The 25,744-nt window shown below is 46.7% G+C and overlaps 2 protein-coding genes across 2 annotated transcripts; one reads left to right on the forward strand and one right to left on the reverse strand.

Moving 5' to 3' along the window:
- The first annotated feature begins 3,739 nt into the window (after nt 1–3,739).
- On the forward strand, nt 3,740–25,045 carry GLRA4 (glycine receptor, alpha 4). Its single transcript, XM_008583657.1, has 9 exons — nt 3,740–4,241; nt 7,359–7,489; nt 7,766–7,833; nt 8,479–8,702; nt 8,841–8,923; nt 10,483–10,623; nt 13,463–13,677; nt 18,364–18,513; nt 24,625–25,045. The coding sequence occupies exons 1-9, from the start codon at nt 4,171–4,173 to the stop codon at nt 24,913–24,915; spliced, it is 1,374 nt and encodes a 457-aa protein (XP_008581879.1). The 5' UTR covers nt 3,740–4,170; the 3' UTR covers nt 24,916–25,045.
- TMEM31 (transmembrane protein 31) lies at nt 18,750–21,563 on the reverse strand. Its single transcript, XM_008583656.1, has 3 exons — nt 21,508–21,563; nt 20,746–20,836; nt 18,750–19,140 (listed from the first exon to the last, which is right to left on the reverse strand). Exons 2-3 carry the CDS (start codon nt 20,792–20,794, stop codon nt 18,986–18,988), a joined length of 204 nt encoding a protein of 67 aa, XP_008581878.1. The 5' UTR covers nt 20,795–20,836; nt 21,508–21,563; the 3' UTR covers nt 18,750–18,985.
- Nucleotides 25,046–25,744: the final 699 nt, after the last annotated feature.

A 25,744-nucleotide genomic window follows, 5' to 3' on the forward strand; every position in this document is an offset into this window, starting at 1 on the left:
AACTGTTACATCCTTGGAAGTTGAAATGACCCTGAAAAGAAAAATTCACACACAGCAAAATGATGTAGCCTTGTTCCTTAGAGATCCAACTGAAACACCCCAACCATCGTCAGCAGATTTTTTAAAAAGGCGTCTGTCTTTTATTTCAAACCCTCCTCAACTTCTTACCCCAATGCTTCTAAAAAGTAGCTAAAGCTCTGGGAATATCCTCAGATTGGGAGCACAGCCTGCCTTTGAAAGCTGCACCCTTCAGCCCATTTTCCCGCGTGGGAAGTGTACAAAGTTGTGTCCAGCCCTGCCCCATAACCTTTTTTCTCTTTGCATTACCAAAATATGGTGTATATGAATCTCTACTTTCCAAAATGTTTTATACTCTTTCTATTTTGCAATTGGCTGCCTTTTTGGCCCGAGGACTGGCTTTATGTCCAGTTCAAAAACTTTCTACTTCAATAAATGAGACAGGCAATATGAGCCCATACCACTGGGTAATTGGAGTTGGGTCCAGGAAGGTATGCCAAGTGATTCTCCAACTTTGCCCCCCAGGATGCAGCCCTAGAAAGAAGACACTGAGTTTACCAAATAGTGCCCATCCTGACATAGACATGGCACACCTCAGACTGAGGTCTCAGGAAGCCTGCTTCTCAGAGGGGTGCAATTGCAATTTCCCTGCATTGGGCTGAAATGTGACAGACTCTTTCCTGGAATGAAACATTTATGAAAACATGTTTAATCCATTTTTAGCAGCTCAGTAGATTTTTCATGACAAAATAATATCTTTCATCCTGAAAATTTTGCCTATTGTAGCTTCTATACAAACTTAGTACTGCCATAAAGCCAGTTCTCAGGCCGAGAAGGCAGCCAATTGCAAAACAGAAAGAGAGTACAAAACATTTTGGAAAATAGAGATTCATATACACCATAGTTTGGCAATGCAAAGAGAAAAAGGTTATGGGGCAAGGCTGGACACAACTTTGGGCACTTCCCACACAGGAAAATTCTAAGGTCATCTTCAGAAAGTGTGGCTTCCTGTTGGTACAGGGAACTCTTCGTATGGGCATCTCCCCTGCTGCTCATCAACTCCTAGCCACAGCTTACCGAGTTCTTTGTCTCTTTCCCTCCCTTCTTTATCCAAGGAGTCTGCTTCCAGCACCCTGGGAAAGCCGTATCTCTTCATCCTGCCAGCCAGACGTTTGGTCATCGCTGCAGTCTCTCACAAGAAGGGAGCTTCGCTCCCAGGAAGCTGAACCAGCTATGCTCTCAGCACACAGGTATCCCATAGGGCACACAGGAGGTGAGACCCGAGACAATGAACCAGTCCCCAGGGGCCTCTGCCTTCCACTAGCCAAGAATTCCAGGTGACTGTGAGGCCACAGGCCCAGGAGACAGGGAAAAAAAAAACTGTTTCCTCATTTTTCCTTATTACCATTACCTCATGCTGGCCCTCTCTCTGCACGTCAAAGTTATCATTTTTGTTTGACAGAGTTGCAGAGGCACTGAGCTTGAGGAAGTGTCTCTGGATGCCAGGCTGCATCTTTGACCAAATGTTCACTAACTGCCTATAATGTGCTGAGAATTTGGTGAATGATGTGTGTCTGCTCTCCGGGAGCTCAAGCTATAGTAAGGAGAGAGGTAAGTAAGTTGCAGCTGTGACAGAGTGTGACTGTGCTATGAAGGGGTAAGGTGAGGTCCTGTGGGGACACGTTGGAGGGTCTCCTAACCCAGACCTAAGGGGGATGGGGGCAGTTCAAGAAATGTTCCTTGACAAAGTAACAACACAATTCAGTCCAAAGGGTAGGAGTAATTTGGGTAAAGAGAACAACATGTGAAAATACCTGGAAGCTGTAGAGACAGAACAAGCAACTCCAGATGCATCAGTGGGATGAGTGGAATGACCAGATCATGTAGGGCCTTGGCCTGCAGGCTGAGAGCAATGAAGACATGTTGAGGCAGAGGAAGTGACATGATCGGGTTTGTCAGAAGGAGTGAATTACACAGAAGAGACAAGTGCCCCTTCCTTGACTCCCCAGCCTGGAGTTCTGCCCTGAGAGGTTCTGTAAGGCTGTGTTCCTACCCATAGAGTGGGGATTGTGATGCTTAAGGGAAACAAGGAGGGAGGGTGAGCAGGTGAAAAGGCAGCTAAAGATGTTTTTAAGATCATTCGTATTTTGCATTTACTGACCATATGGGCATTATTTAAGGCTTGTAAAGTTCTTAGTCCCACTTCCAAAAGCCCGGCTCCCCATCAATATTTTAGTGTGTATTTTTAAAAATTATCTTCTTTCCCTTTCACTTGTGGTTTAAAATTTTTTCTTCCTTAATAATAACACGGTTAGGCAGCTCATTAGCTCAGCTGGATAGAGCGCCGCCTTGTAACACCAAAGTCAAGGGTTTGGATCCCCATACCAGCCAGCCGCCACAAACAAACAAACACAGACAAAATGGAGATGCAGCACAAGTTCCACCCATGGTTGCCATGTTATTAATCCCTCTATGTAGCCAATGGACCCCAGAAGAGCTTCCAATCCCCAGGAACCCTCTCTGGCAAGGTTGGGGAGGCTACAGTCAGCTCTGGGATTGACCCGTGGAAAGTAGCACAGACCCCTTTCCCCAGTACACACTCAGAACTCATCAAAGCTGGTGGGAGACTTTCCACTGAAGAAGAAATTAAAACCCTTGGCTTCTCACTTCTGTGATTTAGGAGGGAAGAGTGAGAAAGTGAAGATAATGGGGAGGATGAGAGAGAAAACAGGGATGGAAAAAAAGTGAGGGGAAAAGGAGAAAGAGTCAGACATAGGAGGTGAGACACAGAGAAGAAACAAGGAAGGAGATAGAGATGGAGAGAGGATGGATGAAGGAAAACTTCAGGGAGAGAGGGAGGAAGAGAGGAGGAGAGAAGAGAAAAAGAGGAAGTGCAGGAGGGGTACTGGGGAGGGGGTCCCAGAGCTGTTTAGATGAGGCATGGGAAAGTTTGGGGAAGGGGCAGGTGGGAGAAAATAGAGCTGCCAAAGCACTTGGATATTGTAAGCAAATGTGCAGAAGGCAAGGGAGAAAGCCAGCCCACCCCTTTGGCCTCTCTCCTCCATCCAGGGCTGAGGGCCGCTGGGTCACTCCACTTGGCTCCCCTGCGATTTCTCTGAAGCCTGCAAAGCCGGCTGTGTCCCAGCCTTGCTTTGCCCACCTGCTGCTGGGGAAGGGGTTTTGAGAACTACAGAGGGCCTCAAGCTCACCACAGATGACCTGAGGGAGAGAAGCAGGCCGAGGGGAAAGAATGCGCAACTACAAGGATGAAGGGGGATGGGGACAGGCAGAAAGTCGGACAGTCAGTCAGGCACACCACCTATGAGAAGGGCTCCGAAGCTCCTCAGTATCATTCATCCTCTGTGCCTCCTCGTAGAGGGTTAGGGAAAAGCTGCGCCTGCCCTCGGCCTCCTCCTTGCCTCCTTTCAACCCGAAGCTATCAGCTTCAGTGGCTCTGCCTAAACCCTCTCAGGTCTTTCCCCGCTTATAAAAATCATTAGGACTTTACTGTTCAGCCCCAGCTTGGCTGTAGGCTAAAAGGAAAGCTGTTTAGGGGGCGGGGGTGGGGGTGGGGGGAGCAGGGCTGCCTACACGCACTGCTCCAGCTGAAGAGTTAGAAGCTGGACTGAGCACCTCCAGCCCTCCCTAAGCAGCAGCAGCAATCCAAGCTCCTCCCCAGCACACTGACACGCTCTGAACCCCACTCCAGCTGCTGGCGACTGTGCCTTTAAATTGCTGCTTTAGGAGAGTGCATCTGTGGGGAGGTAGGAGGGAGGGAAACATCTTCCTACTGGTCTCCCTTTTCCCTCCCCTCCAAGACTCTCCAGGGTTTGGAGAGTGATTGCTGCCCAGCGAAAATCTTTTCTAGCTCCCTGGCTGGCAGACTGAGGCCCTCCGGGCCCAAGGCAAACCCAATCAAGAGCTGGTAGGGTTATCTGTGTCAGGATCACTTCCAGGGAAGAGTTCTGGCCCCTGACAGGACAGAGGGAAAGAGGCAGAAGAGGAGAGAGAGCGCAACTCCTAGCCTGGCTGCACAGGCTCCTTTCCAGCAGCCCAAGTTGGAGGAAGGAGCTGTACTTTTGGCGTGCCCACAGGGATATCCCCTCTCACCTTGGCAGCTGGGCTGAGAAAGGGCTCCAGGGTCCCCGCGGAATGACAACTCTTGCTCCTGCAACCCTCTCCTTCCTTCTCCTCTGGACCCTGCCAGGGCAGGTCCTCCTCAGGTGAGCTGAGTGGGGGTGAGAAGGAGATGCATGCCAACACTGGCCGGGGTGGCCGGCCGGGGTTGCCAGCCGGGGCGTCTGGCACAGTTTCCTCTAAGTTTGCCAAAGGCCCACAGCCTGGAGGGCTCCAGGGGAGGACAACCCCTCCCCTAATGAAGACCCAGGAGCCTTTTACTAGAGATGGCAAGGCCCTGGTGCTGGTGGGAAGACTTCTGCATGGGTAGGAGTTGCCTGGGCCTGGGTAGGGGTTAGGTAGCTGAGCCCCAGAATGGAGATCTGTCCTGTCACCCAATCCTGTCTCCCTGCCAGCTGGGCCACACACTGCTCAGAGCCCTGAAAATGACAGCAATATCTGTCAGCTAGCTGCCTTCCCGGGAGGCTTCAAGTAGCAGGGGATTGCCCCAAGAACACATCAGGATGGAGCTGGATTGGCCAGACCATGGCCCTCCACAATCACCCTGCCTGTGCACACATGGCAGCTCACTGTCCCTCAAAGGGCACCAAGTAGTAGTCATTTCCTGGGCTTGCAGGCAAGACATGCTTTGTGTTTCCTGTAAATGTGCCCCCACCAATTGCCCATTTCTTATTAGACCAGGAGCCAGTGTAGGTCAACAGGGTGAGCTTAGCAGGAAAAATGGCTGGGGCTCGGACTGAACTGGTCATGAGAGGAGTGCCTCCCAAGATGCAAGGAGTGAGTGCCACCATAGTATTCTCCTCCTCCTCCTCTTAATCCAAGGAACACCCAGGGCTGCTTGCTCCTGAGGAACAAGGCAGGCAGGGATGCTGAGCGGGACAGTAAACTTCTTGAGAGTGAAAAGCAGCTCAGAGTGGAATGGCAGCTCAGCTGGAGTTGATGGGAGGATGCAGGCAGAAGGGGGCACCCAGCTGGGCTTGCTGGCCCTCCTGGAGGGGAGGTTGCCTCAAGGCCCAAGCTGCAGTGGCAACACTTTCACTTGGGTTTGGAGACCCGGGGTGATTAGAGCAAGACGTGCCCTTAGAGAGTCTTGAGTCTAAGCCCTTCATTGTATATATGGAAACTGAGGTCTAGTGGAGGAGTGACCTGTCCAAGGTCACTCAGGTACCCAGCAGCCAAATCAGAGTTCTTCTCTCAACCCAGCCCAGGGCCTTTCATGAGGAAGACTGTCAGCTCGGGATCCTCCTAGGTCCTGCCTCTGTTTGGGACTTTCCAGGAATGGAAGGGAGTAAGAAGTGGCTGCACACAGTGACTCAGCTCTCAGGTCCTCAGACAAGATAGCCCTACAAGAGGGGACTGCAGCAGGAGTTGGGGCCCAAGACAGTGAGCCCACAGCTTGACCCAGGGTCCCAGGGCTGGGACTAGCAGAAGATAGGACCTGAGAGTGGGGCTAAGGATGGTGGATAGGGTTTGGGGGTTCCAAGTGCAAGGCCATGTGGCCCCCAGCAGGCAGGTGGCAGGTGGAAACTGGCCAGCAGCAGCAGCAGCACCTGGCTAGTGTGGACATCCTGTGGTGTAGTCACAGACTTCTGCTTGCTCCAGCACCACCATCAGCCTCCTGGATTTTCAGAGCCTGCTTAGGGCACCTGCTCTGACAGCCCCTGCTGGGGGGCAGGGTGGCCTCTGTCCCTCCTGCTCAGGAGGTGGGACTCCAGGAAGTGAAGTTGGGGCTGCCACTGATCTTCCCTAACTCTGGTTCCTTGGCAGCCCACTCTGGGCTGCTTGTATCATGGTATTGTGGTAGATAGATTTAGTTTTGAAGTCAATAGCTCTGGGTTTGAATCTTGACTTTGCCACTCACTAGCTGTATGACCATAAAGATGTTGCTTCACCTTGCTGATCCTCAGTCTCTACATCTATATAATGGGGATAATCATAATACTTATCTGAGAGGACCAATGTGAGAACTAAACCAGATAAGGTGTGTGAAGCATTTAGTAGGGTACCTTACCTATTTATGTTATTCTGTCACTGACTGGTGCATGGATTTACTGGGAAGGAGGGGCTGACAGACACAAAAGAGACTAGAACCCAGGACAGCAGTCACCCTGCCACCCAGCCCCACAGCACAGCAGCAGCAGTGGCAGTGGTGGAGCTGGCTGGAGTGGCTGGTGCAGTGCTGATGGCAGGATAGAGCAGGAGGCACCTGGCCCAGCCAGGAATCCAGCCTGAGCTCAGCCCTGAGCTCCGTCCCTGCCCCCATGGCTTTGCTGAGCTGCTGGTCCCTAGTCTGTATGTTGGCTGGTAATCTGGTAAGCAGGTATATAGAAGGGGCTCTGCTGCTGTTAGAAACTTGTCACAGGAGAAGGGGGCTGGCTTCCAGGCCAGGCCAAAGCACACTGGCTCCTTCCTCAAAACCAAGTTTATGGGGAAAAAGATGGGATTTGACCTTCTCAGCAAAACCACCCTACTGGGAGGCTTTCCCATGCTCCTAGAGCCCTGCTTCCCCACCATAGTTGCCAAAATGATTTTGCCTGCCTGCAGCGGCCACAGCCCCAAACTAAAATGTAGCTCAAAACAGCTTCCTGCTGGAGGAAACGCCAGAAGCAAAGCCTCCCTCTTCAGAAACTGGTTCCTAGATCCTGAGTGGCTCAGCATGAAGGTAAAGAAATTGAAGTCAACTCTCAGGGAAGTAAGTTGTCCTTGAGCCCTTTTCATCTTTGGCTAGGCCAGATGGGAGAAACACAGTGGCCACATTATTTCCAGTGAGATGTCACTCTCCTTAGGGTGCTTTCAAAGAACAGAAAGAGAACACTGGATAAGGCCTCAGCCTGGGGTCTGAATCGTGATCTGTCACTCATAAGCTCTGAGACTTTGGACAAGTCACTCCTCCTTTTGCAGCTTCAGTTTTCTCATCTGTAAAATGGAAATAATAGTCCTCACCCTCATCTCACTGAAAATTGTGATGATAAAAGGATCTAATCTATGTAAAAGCACTTTTCTAGGACTAACTGATGAGCTGCCAAATTGGCTTATGACTGTTTTTGTTCTCCTTTTGCAAATGGGTGCCCAAAGACCCATCCTCTCCTATCCTCCTGCCTGATGGGGACAACAGTCAGAGGTGGGTGAGGATGTGGATGGAGAAAGTCTGTGATAAATGCAGAAGACAATGGGCCTCAGACTTCTTTACCTCTCCTGTCCAGGGTGGCTTTGGCAAAAGAGGAAGTCAAATCTGGGGCCAAGGGATTCCAGCCCATGTCACCCTCTGATTTCCTGGACAAGCTTATGGGGCGAACATCTGGATATGACGCCAGGATTCGGCCCAATTTTAAAGGTAAGAAACCTTCATCCTACAAAAACCCCTCCATCTTCACCACTTTTAGTGGCCCACTACCCAGCCAGCCCCTACTGCCTGCTCCAAGGAAAGGAGGCTGGAGGTCCAAGGCTAGTTCTCAGAAAGAGCCTCCCCTCCCCATTGCCCATGGGCCTGTGTAGCTGGTACTGCCTTCTCCCAGCAGTGTCCTGGCCTGAAGCTCAGGGAGGGAGTCCTGGAACCTACTCCCAGCCTCCTGGAATGCCCTGCCAATGGGCTGTGCTTTGCTACCCTTAGGCCCACCTGTGAATGTGACCTGCAACATCTTCATCAACAGTTTTGGCTCCGTCACAGAGACTACCATGGTAAGGGGCCTCCCTTTTTCCTGCTGCCACTCTAGTGTGAGTGGGAGAAGCCCATCAGATAGCAAGCATTTCTTCCTTCTGCTGTCTTTTCCCTTTTCATGGTCATGGCTAAAGCCATAAGATATCTGAAGTTGGCCACTGGGAGGACATTTTTCCCTAACCTTGGAATTCTGTGGCTAAACACAGACTAGCCTAAGCAGAAGATGGTCAAACTTGTGAAGTAACTTGATGCAGAGCACAGGCTTTGGAATCAGACAAACCTGAGTTAGAATCCTGACTACCATCTAACAGCTGTGATAATGTAGGCAGTTACTTAAATCTCTTCGTCTCAGTTTCCTCATCTGTAAAATGGAGATCCTGACAACACCCTCCTCACAAAGTTGGTGTGAGATTTAAATAAGATGGTGCATATAAAGAAGCACTTAGCAGAGAGCCTGGCACATAGTAAGTGCTTAAATAAGTGCCTTTTCCCTTCCCATCTTTGCCATATCAGCACAAGGCAGGCTCCTTCTGCAGTGGAAAATGCCCACTGCCCCCAAGATGTGCTCTCAGCATTCCCTCCTCATGGCCCTCCTGCCCATGTAGGCTTGCTGGGATCCTGGGGATAGCACTGCCTCTGATGGGCCCATCTCTGCACCTTCCCAGGACTACCGGGTGAATGTCTTCTTGCGGCAGCAGTGGAATGACCCACGCCTGGCCTACCGAGAATATCCCGATGACTCTCTGGACCTTGATCCCTCCATGCTAGACTCTATCTGGAAGCCAGACCTGTTCTTTGCCAATGAGAAAGGGGCCAACTTCCATGAGGTGACCACGGACAACAAGTTATTGCGCATCTTCAAGAATGGAAACGTGCTCTACAGCATCAGGTGCACCCGCTGGATGGAGAGTTTGCAGGAGAGTTTGTGTCAAGAAGAAACCAGATGGAGGCTGAGGGGTGGGAGGATGGTATCCCTGTGCTGGGTCCCAGTAAGCTGATGTTACTTCTCTCTTCCTGTCCCCTCCAGGTTAACCCTCATTTTGTCCTGCCCAATGGACCTCAAGAACTTCCCCATGGACATCCAGACCTGCACAATGCAGCTGGAGAGCTGTAAGTGTCTCTAGAGAGTTACAGAGTAATGCCTGGAATAACAGCTAGTTAACCCCATCCTGTGATTTTTCCAGACAGGAAAAGGGCCACCTAGAGTGGAGAGGGACTTATCCAAGTACATACAGTCAATTCTTGGCATAGATGGGACTAGAAGACAGGGCTCCCTAACACCCAGTCCAGTGCATTTTTCCATTCCTGCACTACTTGCTGGTCTGGCTGTTCCACAGGGCCAAGGAATGGGAAGGCATTAGCCATACATACCAGTGTTCTGGTGCTGATTGTGGGGGGTGATTGGGGTCACCTTCTCTGCTCAAAGGTATGTCCCCTCTCCTTGTGCCTTAAGTAGTTCTACCTTTACTCCCCCTGAGTTAAGACATTGAAGATACCTATAAAAATGCTAGTGTGGGCAGGGTGGGGGTACTCTTTGAGCCTAATTCCCCTCTGTACAGATAACCTTTGTACAGAGGTAGGAGAGGACAGTTCTAGGCATAGAACAGTGCCTAGAGTGGAAAGGTCAGCCAAGGCCTCCTCTATGGCAAGGCTGCCAGCCTGCAGGGGCTGCCCAAAGTGCAGAGGAGCCAAACATGTCAAGGCTGGACCATCACCTATTTTCACTCCTTCCCCATCTCCCTGGTGAGGTGAGACTGTGAGATCAGGAAATGTCCACTCAGTCCTCAGAGAAGAAGAAGGCTTGTAACGCTGTTTCCAGCATATGATAACAGTAATGAACAGAATGTGTCCTTTGTGGTCAGCTCTTTAGAGTTCATAAACCACTTTTGCATCCAGGTTCTCATTACCCACCCACAACTCTGGAAAGTGGTGGAGCAGCTACTGTTATCCCCATTTTACAGAAGGGGAAATGACTTACCCAAAGTCACACAGCTACTCTGGGTCAAGGCCCTATACTGAATGTCTGTGAGCCTTGGTGTTTCTGCTCCCATTTCTGCCTGACGTGTGTGAATATAGTCATATATGTGGAGTGAGCCTTTGTGAACTGCTAGCTATCTGTGAACAGCTTGGCATGTTCAGATATTAGCTCTCTATTTTCCCCAATTCAAGGCCCTGGCTAGGAGTCTGTGGTATACACATTGTCCCACGCATGACTGCCAGGATAGAAATAGCTCTTTCCTCCCTGAGGTGAGGTGGCAGAAGCTCTAGCTCTGAGGCTGGCTTAGCTCTAAACATGTGGTTGGTACACATGCTAACTCCCCTGGGCTTGAGATAGGGCAGGAGGTTCCCAGCTGGGTTCCTTGACATCTTTCCAACCCTCTTGACCTGCTTTCTAAGTCTGCCAGAATAATTTCTCTTTGGGCCTTTTTCGAGTTTGGGTACTGGGTAGCAGAGGAGTCTGGAATCTTCCTGGTTTGCCCACCTAGGATCGGCCCATGAGACAATTAACCAAGTTCCCTCTTCAGAAAAGTTTCCCTTTCCAAGATGAGCAGAAAGCTCCTAAACCTCAGGCCTTACTCCTCATCTGTTCCCTCCTGCCAGTTCTAACCCTATGCCTACCCCCACCCAACACCCACACTGCAGCCCTCTGTCATCTCTGTCACTTTCAGTTGGCTACACCATGAACGACCTCGTGTTTGAATGGCTGGAAGATGCTCCTGCTGTCCAAGTGGCTGAGGGGCTGACTCTGCCCCAGTTTATCTTGCGGGATGAGAAGGATCTAGGCTATTGTACCAAGCACTACAACACAGGTAAAAACCAGAATCTTTAACTGGCTGTGAGCCACAGGAGGGCCTCCAGATGAGAGGCAGGGGACAAGGCAGGCAGCTTCTATTGAAGGCCCAATCTATGCCAGATATGGTGCTAAGTGCTTCATATACCTTAGTGCATTGTGGTAGCGATTATCAACACCGTTTTTCCAAAAAGGGAATACTGAAATTCTAAGAGGTTAAGTCAATTGTCTAAGTCACATGGCTAGTAAATGGAAGATTTAGAATTCAAATCCAGATCTGTCTTACTGCAAAGACCATGTTCTTGTCCCTGTCACATGCTGCAGAGCATATGGGCCTGTGACAGTGAGTGGCAGGAGTGTTCCACTTTTCCTGGAAAAAAACTTTGCATGGAAGCTGGGGAATCTACATCTAGGAGTAGTCAGTGGCTGGGAGGGAATAGGTCTGAGGGCAGTGGCCAGCTTACCATTCACCCCTCCCCCTGCCGCTGCCACTGCCCAGCTCTCATGAACTGACTTGTTTTCCCAGGTGTGAAGTGTGGGCCAGGAGGCAGAGAGGGGCTGCTTTTCTAGCCTGAGCATCTACCCGCTGCAGCTTCCCTAAGAGTTACTGTTTCCTCATTTCCCCTGACAATTTGGCTGTGAGGAGCTCTGACCCTGAGATAGAGGCAACAGGCTGAAGAGGGGAGATCCTTGGTCCCTCCTATGGTCCACTGATATGCTTTGGGTGCTGCCTTATACATATGTGTGTGCATGTACATTGGGGCGTGGGAAATGTGAAGAGAAACAGGCCATTGAATTTTTAAATGCAGGTGGAAGTTGAAATTAGTATAACCTTTTTTTGGCGAGAAAGTTTGGCAATTTGTATACAAGCCAGTGGTTTTCAGACTTTGGTGTGTGTTATATTCCCCAGGGGAGTCTGTTAAGTGTTGATTTCTGGGCTGTACATCTCAAAGATTCTGATTACATATACTTGGAGTGATGCCCAGAGATCTGCATTGTAACAAGCATCGTGAGGTTTCTAATGCAGGTGGTTCAGGGAACATACCTGGAGAAACTTTAGTCAAGAAGCTAAAATTTTTTTCCTACTTGTTTATCCAGGAATCCTACCCCCTGGAATGTATTATAAAAAATAGTCCAAAATATCACGTTGACTTTAGACCCTAAGAGGGCTCCTGGGTCACTATTTATACTAGCAAAAACTTGGAACTATTCTAAATATCCACCAATAGGTTAGAGGCTAAGTAAAGTACCTAGTGCGGCTGCTTGGTGGAATAGTATGCAAACATTAGAAAGGATGCTTACAAAGTGCTTATATCATAAAAAAGTACAAGTGAAAAAAGGTAAGATTTAAAGTTGTATACACAGAATTATTATGTTGTGTAAAAGAAACAAACCAAACAGATGCACTTAAAAATATTAAAAGGAAATAGCACTAAATGCTAAAGTAGTGTGATACAACAGATAAGAACAAAATCTGGAGTCAGATAGAGCTGTGTTTGGATTTTGGCTCCACTATTTATTAGTTGGGTGCCCCTGAGAAACATAACTTAATCTCCTTGGGTCTCAGTATCTTTATCTGTAATAAGGGAGATAATAATTTGACCTGCCCCAAAGAGTTGCTAAAATATTAAATGAGATAAAGTATATAAAGTCAGGACACTTAGTAGGGGCTTGATAAAGGTGAGCCTTATGAATCTTATTATTCCTTCTCTTCTTCTCATTTTTACTATACTAAATAAGAGTTAATTTTGCAATTAAATACAACAAAAGAAGAAGAAAAAAAGAAGGGAAAGAAAATATGAGTACCTAGTAAAGGCATGTCATGGCAAGAAGCCTGGGGCAGGGTGGACTCAGGGAACAGTAGGAGATCACAGCATCATACATCACACCAAAGCCTTAATCAGTCATTGATGAAATCACTAGCCCTTAGAAATCAGACAGGTCTGATAAGAGTAAGCCTAGTCCAGAATAAAATAATATATAGATCCTCTCCTTTTTGCTTGGGTTATCCTAAGCCCCTGCTTCTGAGAGAAGCTCTGAGCTAGTGTTTTCTTAGCCTTTGGCCATGGGAAGCAGGGTAAAGTGATGATGGGCTGGCAGGGGAGGTGGAGCACTGGTACATGTGCCTGGGAATAGAATGCTACTGCTTGATGCTCTACAGGAACCCACTGCCCGCTGTCCAGAGATGGTCTCTGTTGAGCATTGTTTCCAGATGTTTGCTATCCAGCTCTTCTCACTTGCTAAGACACAGGCAGTGTTTATCTCAGTGAATTGTTGTTGCTAGAGAGCTTCTGGGGTCCTCATAAGCACAAGAAAGGCTGCTGAGATCTGAGTGGAATCTAAGCTAATTACTTTGTTAATAATGATAAAAATAGTAATAGCTGCCTATGTGCTCAACGCTTCAAATACATTATCGCATTTAATTTTTTCCATAGCTCAGTGGCGGAGTTGATATTGTTATTACTCTGTTTTACAGACAAGGAAACTTAAGCTCAAAAAGATTGGATGTTTTGCCCAAGGTCACACAACTAATAAGGGGAGAATTCAAGATTCAAATCCTGGCAGTCTGACTCTTGAGGCCTCTTGCTGTTTATCCTCTTGCTGTGCTGTCATGTGAAAGGCCTTCTGCTGGAAACTAAAGCACTGGGAGCAAGAGGCCAAGTCCTTAATGGCCATTTTGAGAGCTTCCTTTGTACATACATCTGGCACTACATGGGTCCATTTTGAAAGGCTCATTTCTCGGGCCAGCTAAAGTGCCCAGAGGCTCACCAGCAGATAGGGCTACCCTAGTCCTGCTGCCTCTGGCTCAGCTGCAGGCTGGGGACCTGGGGCCTGATACCTCACTGTTTTCCTTACAGGGAAATTCACCTGCATTGAGGTGAAGTTTCACCTGGAACGGCAGATGGGCTACTATCTGATTCAGATGTACATCCCTAGCCTACTCATCGTCATCCTGTCCTGGGTCTCCTTCTGGATCAACATGGATGCTGCCCCTGCCCGCGTGGGCCTCGGCATCACCACCGTGCTCACCATGACAACCCAGAGCTCTGGCTCCCGGGCCTCTTTGCCTAAGGTGAAGACACATGCAAGGGAACTTGCTTGCCATAGAGCTCCCCATTTCTCATTCATCCCATGGTCCTTCCTGATCACTATTTACCTTGGATTTTAGGTTGAAAAGAGAGCCACGGAACAAGAGCAGGTGTCTTGCATTCTCTCTTTCCCCACAACACACTTCAGATAACATTGCTAACGATGTGGAGGCTGGGGTTAGGGATGCTGTCTGGCTAGGAAAGGAGCAGAGACCATGCCTTACTTACTTTGACTTTCATCAGGAAATACTAGCATGTCCGAGATCAAAAGACCCTTAGCAAGTAGAGAGTCCCACTCTCTCTTGATATAGATGAGAATACAGCCCAGAGAGGTAAAATTAACTTCTCAAGGTTATGCCCCACAAGAAACAACCAAAGAAATATTAGGATTTTGAACTGACTTCTGTTCTCTTACTATGCCAGAAATCAGATACTATTTAAAGAACTTTAGAGACACTCTCCATTCTCTTGGGATGAGAAAATTTTGAGGTAGCAAATAGCAATTAAAGTTAGTGGACTCTGATCATCTGGGGCCTGGTGATGTTTTGATTACGCAGAAAGATTTGTGCTGATGGGACTGGACACAGGTTCTCCCTACCTCATGTCTTCATGAGGGAATTTAGAGGTCACCTCAAAGTCCTTACAGTCAGCAAGGCTCTGAACAAACCAGGGAGCAAGGCCAAATTTATTTGAATAATTTATTCAATAAATATTTATTGAGCATGTACTATGTACTAGGCACTGTACTCGGTCATGGAAAAATAACAGGAAGCAAAAGCAACACAGTTCCTGTGGATCTTACAGTGAACAGAGTCCCTCTCGCTCTGATTTGTTGGAAACCAGGCCCTTTAATCTTCCATCTGTCAGTGCTTTTTCCTAATAAGGCTTTTTACTGGGGACTTAAACAGGGGGTAATCTGGGACATCCATAGTGAATTTATGAATATGCTATATGGTGGGAATAGTGGTTAAGAGTAGGATATTAAAGTCAGGCAGATTTGGGTTTAAGTCCCAGCCTCATCATTTACTAATAGCACGACCTTAGATAAATTTCTTATCCTCTGTCTCCTCACCTGTAAACATTGGAATAAGAATATTACCTCTTCCATAGGGTTATTGTAAAAAATAATGTATCAACACACAGGACAATGTTTGGCACATAATAACTGCTCAACAAATGTTAAAACTATTGTTATAATTATTAGGTGTCAGGGTTGAAAAAACTGAGTGATAGATCTGGGGCTAAAGTAGCTGGTGTTGTCTCCAATTATTTTTGAGCTGCCAGGAAACCTTTGAGGTGGTTCAAAGCCCTCTAGGGATAAACAGTGACAAAGCTCAGATCAGGATCAAGTGTCCCAGGAGAAGTTGTTAGGGATCATTTCCTGTAAATGTGTTTCTTAGATGACGAGACTCTGAGAGGCAGGCTGCACTTAGACAAGGGCTACAGGGCCAGGCTGTGATGGCTGTGTTTTGGTAGTGGCCTTGTATGGAGACCAAAGCCAGAAAAGTAGTTCAGACCTAAGAGCCCTGCCCTAGTTTATTGCCTCTGCCATCCAAGGAGATTCTTCTCTAACTCAGGAAGATACTGCAATTTGTGCCTTTATATTATTGTTGACAAGAGAACTTCCTTTTCTGGTCCCCTCCTGTGAGTGAGCACAATCCATCTACTTCCAGGAATCACTTAGTTTCCTCATTTGGAAAAAAACGGACTTTGTTGGAGGGTTGTTTATTTGCAGCATTTGGTGCCTTCTTGTCAGATTTTAATGACTTTTTCATGGCCTCATTGGCCAGTAAGCAAGATACCCAGGCATTCACCCCACACTAAATAGCCTCATTAGCCAGCCCCACAGAGCAAGGGGATTCAGTAAGCCAGGGAGCTTCGGCTCACTCCTGAGTTTGTGTAACATTAGGTTTGGTGGGAGATCCAAAAAAAGAGATGGGGCCAGGCCAGGGGGTTCTGAAAGCCACAACAATCACCCTCCCCAATATGATGTGTCCAAGATGAGAGTAGCAGAGGCTTACTTTGTATGGGAACTCAGCTGGGGTGGCCAGTCCTCATGTTCCCAGAAAGCTACTCTTTCTTTGCTTTTGTGAGCCCTACGAAGGCACTGGTCACTGTCTCCTTGTCAGGCCCTTGATCTCCACAACTGCAGGTAGCTCAGAGCAGAATATAAAGTATAAATTGAAGTTTCTATCAGAGACTGGCTGATTAGATCTAAAGTTTCAGTAGGGAAGAAGGACTCAATTCTCTCTACATCCTGTAATTTAAATGGCCCATAGCTCTTTGGGCAGGTAGGACAAAGACAGGGAGGGCAAAGACAGCAAGCAGAAGCCTGCAAGGACAAACACATTGTTAAACCATCTACCCATTCACTCATTCGAAAAATATTTACTATGTGCCAGGCACTTAGTTAGGCACTAGGGAAAGAACAGTAAACAAGATAGAAACAGTCTCTGCCATTGAAGAGCTCATAGTCTAGTGGAGGGAATGGCCAGGTATGTGTTGGATACTAAGAAGGTATAGGTAACCTGGACACATATAGCAGGTCAACTGACAGAGACTGGGATGATCAGGGAAGGCCTCCCAGAGAATGTAGTATTTAAAGTGCAAGCTGAAGGACAAGTAAAAGTTATCCATATAAAGGAGAGAAAGGGGGAAGGGAGATTGACTCCTTTGGAAACTGCTCAAATAGTTTAACATGGCAGGGTCATGGATTGCAAGGGGCATGATGAGGCTAAAGAGGTAGCCAGAAGCTGGATGTCATGGGAAGGGGAGTATAAACTGTATCATAAGGGTAATGGAGAACCACTGACAGGTTGTAAGCAGGGGAGTGATAATGATCAGATTTACATTTTGAAAACAAAACTTTGGCTGCTGTTTGGAGAACAGATTGGAGATGGCAAGAGTGGATGCCAGGAGACCATTTAGGAAACTACTGCAGTCCTTCAGATGAGCTAGAATAGTGAGTGGATGGGTTCCAGAGATTTTTAAGATGTATTATTGACACACTCCTCATTAACAAGAATTTCTGATGCTTGAAGTGTCTTTTCCTTTGATAGTCCAAAGCTCTTCATGGTCCGCCCTTTTCATTAACTCATTGTTGATTTTTGTAGCAGGTATTAGATATCCCTGAGGGCTCAGTGGGACTAGGAGATGGTGAATGAAATAGGATGCCCTCTTAGTAGATGGCAAAGTGATGCCTTATCATGATTGCCTAGTAATCCACCATCACCATCTCAGTGGAATTGCCCTAAAAGAGGTAGAGCAGTGTTTCTCAACCTTGGCACTATCATTCGGGGTCAGATAACTCATTGTTGTGTACATGCACACACATGCACACACATGCATGTGTGTTGGGGGTGGTGTGTACTGTAAGATGTTTAGCAACATCCCTGGCCTCTACCCATTAGATGACAGGAGCTACCACCACCCCAAAATTGTGCAACCAAAAATGTCTCCAAACATTGCCAAATGTCCCTGGGGGTGGGTGTGGGGGGAGGGCAAAGTTGTCCCGTTAAGAACTACTGAAGTAGATGGTTTATCCAGTGAAACCTGCTCCTTACTTGGGGTCTGCAGCACCCTCACTGCCCAACATAGCAGAAGCTGGTGAAAGTTGCCGGTCATAAATCCTGTTCCTGCTGGGGATCCCTATGGAGTGAGCTTAGCAGCTCAAAACTATATAGGGAGTTAATCTGGTTCATGAGGTGCAAGGATCTCATAAGCCTGAGCTCCGTCTCCCCTCCTGGCCCCACCCAACTGCAACCCTGTTCCAGCAGAGGTCAGGGTTCAACCTTCACAAGGGAGTGGGAGAGAAAAGTACTTAGAGTCTGCCAAGGCAAGTAGCAAGAGGAGAGCACCAGGGACTGGATAGGTGGATGTCAACAGTGCCATGCAATTAAAGAAGCATCCTTACAAGGGTGAGTGGTGGCTTCTCAGGATTCCTGTCCTATTCTTCTCTCCAGAGTGAGAGATGATGCTCCAGCTTACTACTGAGCCCATGTTCTCAGCAGGGCCTCTCATGAAGAGAAGCAGGAAAAACCACAGGGTAAAGGGAAAAACAGAGGTGAAGAAAAGAAAGGAAGAAGCTCCTAGTTTGTCAGTGAGACTGCAGCCTAGGTAAATGGCGATGCCACTGAATTGAAAGCCCAGAACCCCCAAGTCCTACTCCCACCTTCTCACTAGGTAATCTTGGCTAAGACCCTTCCTCTCTGGACCTTAAGCATCCTCATGTGTCTCTCATGGGAATCATGGGCCCTGCCCAATTATCACCATGGCTGCGAGGACCCTAGGAGATAACAGAGGACAAACAAATACAATGTTCATGTTCATTGCCATTTATTGAAAGAAAAGAATCAGAAGAAAATAAGAAGGAAAAGAATAATAAGAAGCAGAAGCACAAGAAGAATAAGAAAGGAAAAGAAGTGTAGGAAGAAAAAGTGGATGGAAGTAGAGGGTAGAGAGTACAGAGAGGTGAAGGATGATGGGTAGCCCAATCTCTTTGACATGGACCTTCAGGAAATGGGACATATCATGGAAAGCTTCTTTAAAAACCAAAAGAAATTCAGGATAAAACTGAAGAACAGCAGGCAATTGATGTGGGGTGGAAATCCACTAGATAGGCCATGGGAGGACTCCTAGAAGGCTGACTGCTCTGTTGGTGGATGTCATAGGTGTCCTATGTGAAGGCAATCGACATCTGGATGGCTGTGTGCCTGCTGTTTGTGTTCGCTGCCCTGCTGGAGTATGCTGCTGTCAATTTTGTCTCCCGTCAGCATAAGGAATTCATGCGACTTCGAAGAAGGCAAAGGCGCCAGCGCATGGTGAGTACAACTAGAGAGGGGTCCACTTCTTTCTCCTTTGGACTCTTTGCTCCCTACTCCTCCTGCCACAAACCAAGACCAAATCTAGGGCTGCAAAGACTAGACAAGGAATCAGGAACCCCAGATTCTAGTCCCAGGTGGGTCACAGTTAAGCTAAGTACTTTAAAATCTTTGATTCTGTTTCCTAATCTGTCCAATGGGACGTTAATTCCCATAAAGCAGTACAGTAGTGATTAGGACCATGGGCACAGTGCCTGGCACAACATGAGCACTGAAAATAGGTTAGCCAGTATTAGAACCTTATCAAGTTTGTTAATAGGAGATTGCCTTGAGAAGTAGGAATGGTCGCTTCTGGCTCTCCCCCAACCCATGAGGAAGTACCCCAGGTTGTTATGCACTAAGTGGTGGTTAAGAATTCAAAAGTCAGGTGTTGGTACCTTTCTAGGGGAGCACTATCAAAGGGTACTCATAACTAAGTTGGAATTAAAAAAGCAGTACTTGCCTCTTCTGGCCGCTGGGTTTCTTCTCCTTGATCTTCATTGGGTGCATCAGAGTTGCTGGGCTTGAGCTGTTGTACTCCCTCACTCTTGTTTGTTAACCCCATTTCTTCTACAGTAGAGTGATCACCTAAGAAAATATAAAAGGAATCTTGTCGTCATGACAACAGAGGCAGTTTACCCCCAATTGCCCAGGCAGTAGGTGCTAGGTAAGTTGTCATGACAACAGAGGTGCCTTGTCCACCCTCACAGAAGCAAGTGTCCAATTATGAGCAAAGCTAAAAGCTTTTGCTGAGCTACATTCTGGTTGCTTAATCACCAGAGACACAAAATTCTGGTCTGTCTTGTGCTCTGACTCTAATTTTCTGTATCAGTCCATTTCTGTTGCTTATAACAAACTACACAGAACTGGGTAATTTATAAGAAAACAAAATTTATTGCTTACAGTTTCAGAGGCTGGGAAGTCCAAAGTCTAGGGAATACATCTGGTGAAGGCTTTCTCTGGTGGTGACTTCTATCACATTGTGAAATGGCAGAGCAGAGAGACTCTCATGTGCTCTCCTTCTAAAGCCCTCAGTATCGCACCCCTGACCACCATTATTAATCCATTCACTATGGCATGGTCCTATAATCTAATCATCTCTTAAACGCCCCCCCCTTCAATTACCATAATGGGATTTCCCACCCTCAACAGTTATGGTGGGAATTAAGCTTCTTATAGATGAACTTTGGGGGACACAATTCAATCAGTGCACAGCATTTATGTTTTCTGCCTAATCCAAGGCTCCAAAGCCAAAGAACAAGCACGTAATGATCTCTGGGAGTATAGGAAACAATGATTTGAACCCACTGTTAAAATCCTGGCTCTAACCTGTCTCTGTCATACTAGCACAAGGACTCCTCCCTCTTCCTAACACCTTACCTCCCCCTCGCGCTGCTCCTGGGGCACCCCTACCATATGTCCTCACTAAAAGTATCTCACAAACTATCCCCATGGTTTCACGTTCCTTGCTAAGGTCCCTTTCTGCTGAGGACAGGCTCCTGTCTCTTCTAGTGGTTTGTCTAATGGTTTGTCTAAATTTATCAATTCTTGTCTCGCTTTAGTCCTTTAGTTGGGCCCTGGGATGTATGCCCTCTAGTGGATTGATCCACAACTGCATTTTCTTGAGTAGGGCTCATTCATTCAAGAGACTTAAAAGCCTTTCCTGTCCCATACCAGGGTTAGAGAAATATATATAAACTTGGCAGAAGGGCAAGAAAAAAGGTAATGGATGCTCTTTTTTCTAAGCTAACTGCCCTCACCCCTTCTTTAGCTGTGTCACACCTACCTTCAGGCACCAAAATCTTAGCTTCATAGGGATTTTGATCTTGATGCCTTCTCCATGCCTACCTTGGAAAAGAAGAGCAGGCTGCCAACCAGTCCAAAGTCCTTTTACCAGCTAAATTGCCTCTGTAGATATTTCAGCAACAAAAGGCTGCCACAATTACTGTAGAGCTACTCCAGGTTGACACTAGTCCCTCCTCCTTCCCTGTACCACCCCTACCCCCAACAGCCCACAGCCTGTCTTCCTGCTCATATGTAGGTTGATCCTGAGCTCATAATGGACTTTGTCAGAACCAATGCTCAATTATTTCAAAGTTATAACAGCAGCCTGGGTCCTGCTTAGGACCCTGGAGACTGCCTGAAAGTGGACTGAGGTTTATTATTAATGTGAATTAAATCTGAAAATCAAACCTGTGCCATTAATCATGTCCCTTTTTGAGTCTCCTAAAGCCATCGCCATCCCAGTGGAACTGTAGCAGGACTCCTGGAGGCACCAAGCAGACTGAAAAAGTTGATGGAAAGTTAGGCAATTTCTAGAACTTCTCTCTGGACCCTACTGTTCCAGTTAGAAAAGCAGAAGTTTTCAGTCTGAGAAGAGCCCTATTGAGGGAGGAGGGAAATCCACACAATTTTCAGGAAGCTCTTAGCCAAGAGCAAGTACGGATTATTCTAGGAGCCAGCCAGCTGTTTAGCCAGCTCTCGGCTTAATCCTTTTCTTCTCTAATCTCTCCTCAACCACTCATCTTCACCACGTGGTGGTCTCCTTCCATGTCACTGTCTAAAGTAGTTTAATGTTTTTCCCATGCACTTCTGCTTTGTTTTCCCAGCTAGTCTATAAGCTTCACAGGGAAAAATGAGGCTCTTTATCACCTCAGCAGGTCCTAGCACCAGGCTCTGGACACAGCAGCCATGTAACCCAGCCCACCAACTTTTGCAGGCTGATTGACAAGGGTTTTTGCTCTCAGACTGGAGAGAAAGCCTTGCCACTATCAATAGAATAACTTAAGAACTGGAAGAAATTTCAAAATATTGCCAAATCCTCTCAGAGGCTTGGTCCCAAAACCCTGCTTACCTCTCTCCATCCTCTAGCATCCTGCCCCCATTCTCTAATCTCTTGTCTGTCAGCCTCTCTCACTTCAGTATGTATCACTCTTTCCCACCTCCACACCTCACCTCCTGCAGTATGCACTCCCTCCCCAGCTTGGTTTTGGAATATCTTCCCTCTCTAGCTCCTCCTCCTCTATAGATCACTGAAAAAAAAGTTCTATTTTAATGATCATGGAAGCCATAAAATGGTATTTAAGATTCCATTATTCCTCCCCATCACACACACACACTCACGTGCACACACACATGCACAAACACATCCCTCAGAATTTGGCCTAAATAGATAATATCCAAATCCAGGATACCCCACCCTCAAATTTCAGGTTAATTATCTTTGCTCCCCACAACTACAAGAGGTACAGTATGTTAAACTCAAAAAGAGCCAAGTGCAGCTTACTCTATTGGCTGTTTTCTCTCTCATGTGAAATGGCAGTTTCCAGCCTAGGAAATATTTCTAAATAATTCCCTTTAGATTTACTGTAATTGGAGAAAAGGGGAAATAATTGGATATATAGAAACAGAAATAGCAGTTGGATCCAACTTTCTCCTTCAGAGCTTTTTTGCAAACACGTATATTCCATGATTGTATCTTCTAGCTGTGGGAGTGAGGGGATGAGGGTGAACAATAAGGAAAAGGGTGGTCTGAGGGAGCCTGAACTGAAAATCAAGGAATGAAATCATTTTACTTACCCCCATCATTTCTGAAGTCTTTGGAAGATACTTTGTTTGCCTCTCGTTCTACATCTCTAAAATAGGTCCAGCACAAACTCCCCTGTAAGAATAGTATTAAAATGAATTAGAGAATACATGTATGGTAAGCCAAGGCCTTTGATGAATGAGGCTATGGAAATAACCTTGAGCAAAGAGCTGAGGCTGCCCCACTACAACTTGGTCAATGTACAACCACGCTAGTGAGTTGCCTCTGGCCTACATGTGTACAATTCTCTCCACAGAGACTCGCAAAATCAAGAATTGCGCAGCAAAGCTCCCTGGTGGGCAGACTTTAGAGCAGTTCTTTCCTATACCAAAAGTGCCACTCTCTTTCCAGAGACAAAGGGCATCAGGCCATTGTGCAGAGCAGGGCAAGGAGTAATTGTTTTTCCTGCCATGCACTTTGAATAAGATTCTCTTCAGTTTGAGACCCTGAGAGGATACTGGCTTCACAAGAACAAAAAGCCATTCCCTTCCCTTTATTCTGAAGCATGTGGCTCATCCATCTGTTCATTCATTCAACAGATATCTACTGAGTGCCTGTTAGGTTCCAGGCACAGTGTTAGGCACCGGGGCACAGCAAGTTTTTATTATGAGCTCACAGGCAGCAGAGAAAGAAATGGAATCTGTTGGCGAATCTCCAGCCTGAGCTTGCCTGCTCCTCATGCCCAGTAACAGACCTGCTCTTATGATGACAGGTCAGCTTCTAGAGATGTAATAATCAGGGGATACCAGGACCTACCACACCAATGTCTCATCTAGAAGCCACTTTTCAATGTGTTACCATAGCTGCAGAGGTCCCATTATAAAGATCCTATAATGTCCCTCTAACTACAGAGTATGTTTAAAACATACTTTATCAGGCTGGCCAGTTAGCTCAGTTGGATAGAGTGCAGCATTATAACACTAAGGTCTAAGGGTTCGGATCCTGGTACCGGCCAGATGCCAAATAAATATACTTTATCTACATTTTATATATATTTATGTCATATCTACATGATATACATCTATCTTGTTCTTATAATTTGTAGTAAATGCCTCAGGCAGCTATAAGGTGGCTATCTCTTCCTGGTTTGCCTTGGACTTCCCCAGTTTCAGCACTGAAAAGTCCCCAGGAATCCCTTTTTCCTGGGCAAAGTGAGGTGGTATTTAGCATCATCTTACAAAGGGGAATTTCACTTCAGGTGATTTCTTAGATAGCTGAAGAGTTTGCTTCAAAGCTATCAATACTCTTAAAAATTATAACCAACTTTGAAGGAAGTATTTCTTTCAACTCTGTCCTTTAGAAGCAGATAAAATTAGAATTGTTTGGTTTGTTGATAAAATAAGAGTAAATAGGCTCTGAGTGGAGGCCTGGGGGCCTCATATAAATAGAGCTCTACTGATCAATAAGGGGCTTTGGTTCTCTCACTCTCTCTCTCTCTCTCTCTATATATATGTATACATACACACATATATATAATCTTTTATCTTTTACCTTGATATCTCTGTCTTTCTGTCCTTACTTCCTGGCTCTCAACTATGTTATAGCTACTAAAGGTTGTTAGCTGACTATTAGATGAATGGATTTTCTGCAGTCTGCCACATTACTTAGTACTTATGTAATAATTACCTCCTCAATGTTAATGTGTTTATCATACTGCATGTATTGTACATGAGCAGAATGTGCATTGGGTAATAATTGGGTAATAAATTGAATGTTCTGACCCCTATGTCAAATCTGCTGATTTGCAGAGAAGCCCCCATACCTGCAATAGAGGAATCAGCTTTATTCTAACTTGATTAACTTATTAGGTTATTTAAAACTTTTGGAATTTTTAGCTTTTTTTTTTTTTTGTCCTTTTTTGAGACCGGCCACACCACGCTCAGCCAGTGAGCGCTGTGAGCGCACCGGTCATCCTTATATAGGATCCGAACCCGCCGCAGAAGCACTGCTGCGCTCCCAGCGCCGCACTCTCCCGAGTGCGCCACGGGCTCGGCCCATGGAATTTTTAGCTTTGAAGTGAGATAATTTTTAAAAGATATTATATACAAGGAGAACTAATTCTGAAGCTTTTGGAAGTCATTAAGGTCAAGTTTACCAAGTCTAACTATCTCAGCTTCACTGTCTAATGCTTTCGTTGTTGTTTATTATCAGTCCCAGATAACTCGACATTCAGGTGCCCTCTCACAGTGGTTGGCACTTCACTGGGTTTTAGATGGCTTTAAATGATGTTATGTGTTTTAAAAAGGCAGCTCAGGGCCTAACTGAAATTGGAATCATAACATATGCCATGAACCACATATAGCTGCTTAGCATACGTCTATCTTATGAGTAGTTTTGTGGCCACAGAAAAGCAGGCAATGGGTCTGTGTACTCAGCTACCTTATCTGCATAGCATCACTATGAGATATTTATGTGTGGCCTGATCTCTATCCCTCCACCTTAGAGCTTTGACCTCAAATTCCGCCCTTTTCTTCTTGTAATTCCAGGAGGAAGATATCATCCGAGAAAGTCGTTTCTATTTCCGTGGCTATGGCTTGGGCCACTGCCTCCAGGCAAGGGATGGAGGTCCAATGGAAGGACCTGGCATTTATAGCTCCCAACCTCCAACCCCTCTTCTAAGGGAGGGAGAAACCATGCGGAAACTCTACGTGGACCGAGCCAAGAGAATTGACACCATCTCCCGGGCTGTCTTTCCTTTCACTTTCCTCATCTTCAATATCTTCTACTGGGTTGTCTATAAAGTGCTACGTTCAGAAGATATCCACAAGGCACTGTGAATAGGATGGGGGCTATAGAGTCCAAATGCTGGCTTCCTGCTTTCTCCTGGGTAGGCTTTCCCCCTCCATTGGACTCCGTCAGGGGCTTGGACCGTTCCTTCCTGATCTTCCACTCAGAACTTCAACTACCAGTCCCAACAATATGTAGGCCTATACTGCATGGTGCCAGTGGTGGCTGTACTTATAAAGATGGCTTATTTACCCTAATCCAGATCTTCTCCATACTCTCCCATTCTTCATGAGAATAAGGTTTGGCCATATTTGTGAGGCCAGGATGACCTTCTCCCCTTGCTGGAATCTCTCTGTTTTCCAGTACTCCGGTGGAGAATATTCAGACCACTGCTACTAGATTCTGGCATTTGTCATCTTAATCTGCAACACTCCTCACCCTGTCACCTCCCACCCAGAGCCTGGCCTTCACTCTGCCCTCTGCCTTTCTACTGCAGGCTCAAATAGGGAGTCTTTCCCATCCACAAGTGGTGCCCTGTGTGATGCAGTCAGGTTTCCTTGCAGTGAGAGGAAAGCAAAGCCACAGTTTCCCTACCTCTCAACAAGGTTAGACAGTCATGGGCTGCACTGGGCTAGGGATTGCTATGAAACCCAACAGAGAGGTGTTCAAGTCTCCTGGAAAGCCCAACACTGTCAGAATTGGGGCAGGAACCTTGGACCCTCGGAAAGACCACCCTTCCAGATCCATTTGAACCTCCTGGTCTCAGAAAAATTTGTTCTATTCCTTAACTAGCTATCACAGTGGCAGGGTCTGCTGGGCTGCTGGGGAGTGTAAAAAGATAAAAACACTTATTCGTTAAGAAACTTAACTTGATGAAGC

Source organism: Galeopterus variegatus, unplaced genomic scaffold (genome assembly GCF_000696425.1).
Source record: "Galeopterus variegatus unplaced genomic scaffold, G_variegatus-3.0.2 Scaffold2991, whole genome shotgun sequence".
In the NCBI taxonomy this organism is placed as follows: domain Eukaryota; kingdom Metazoa; phylum Chordata; class Mammalia; order Dermoptera; family Cynocephalidae; genus Galeopterus; species Galeopterus variegatus.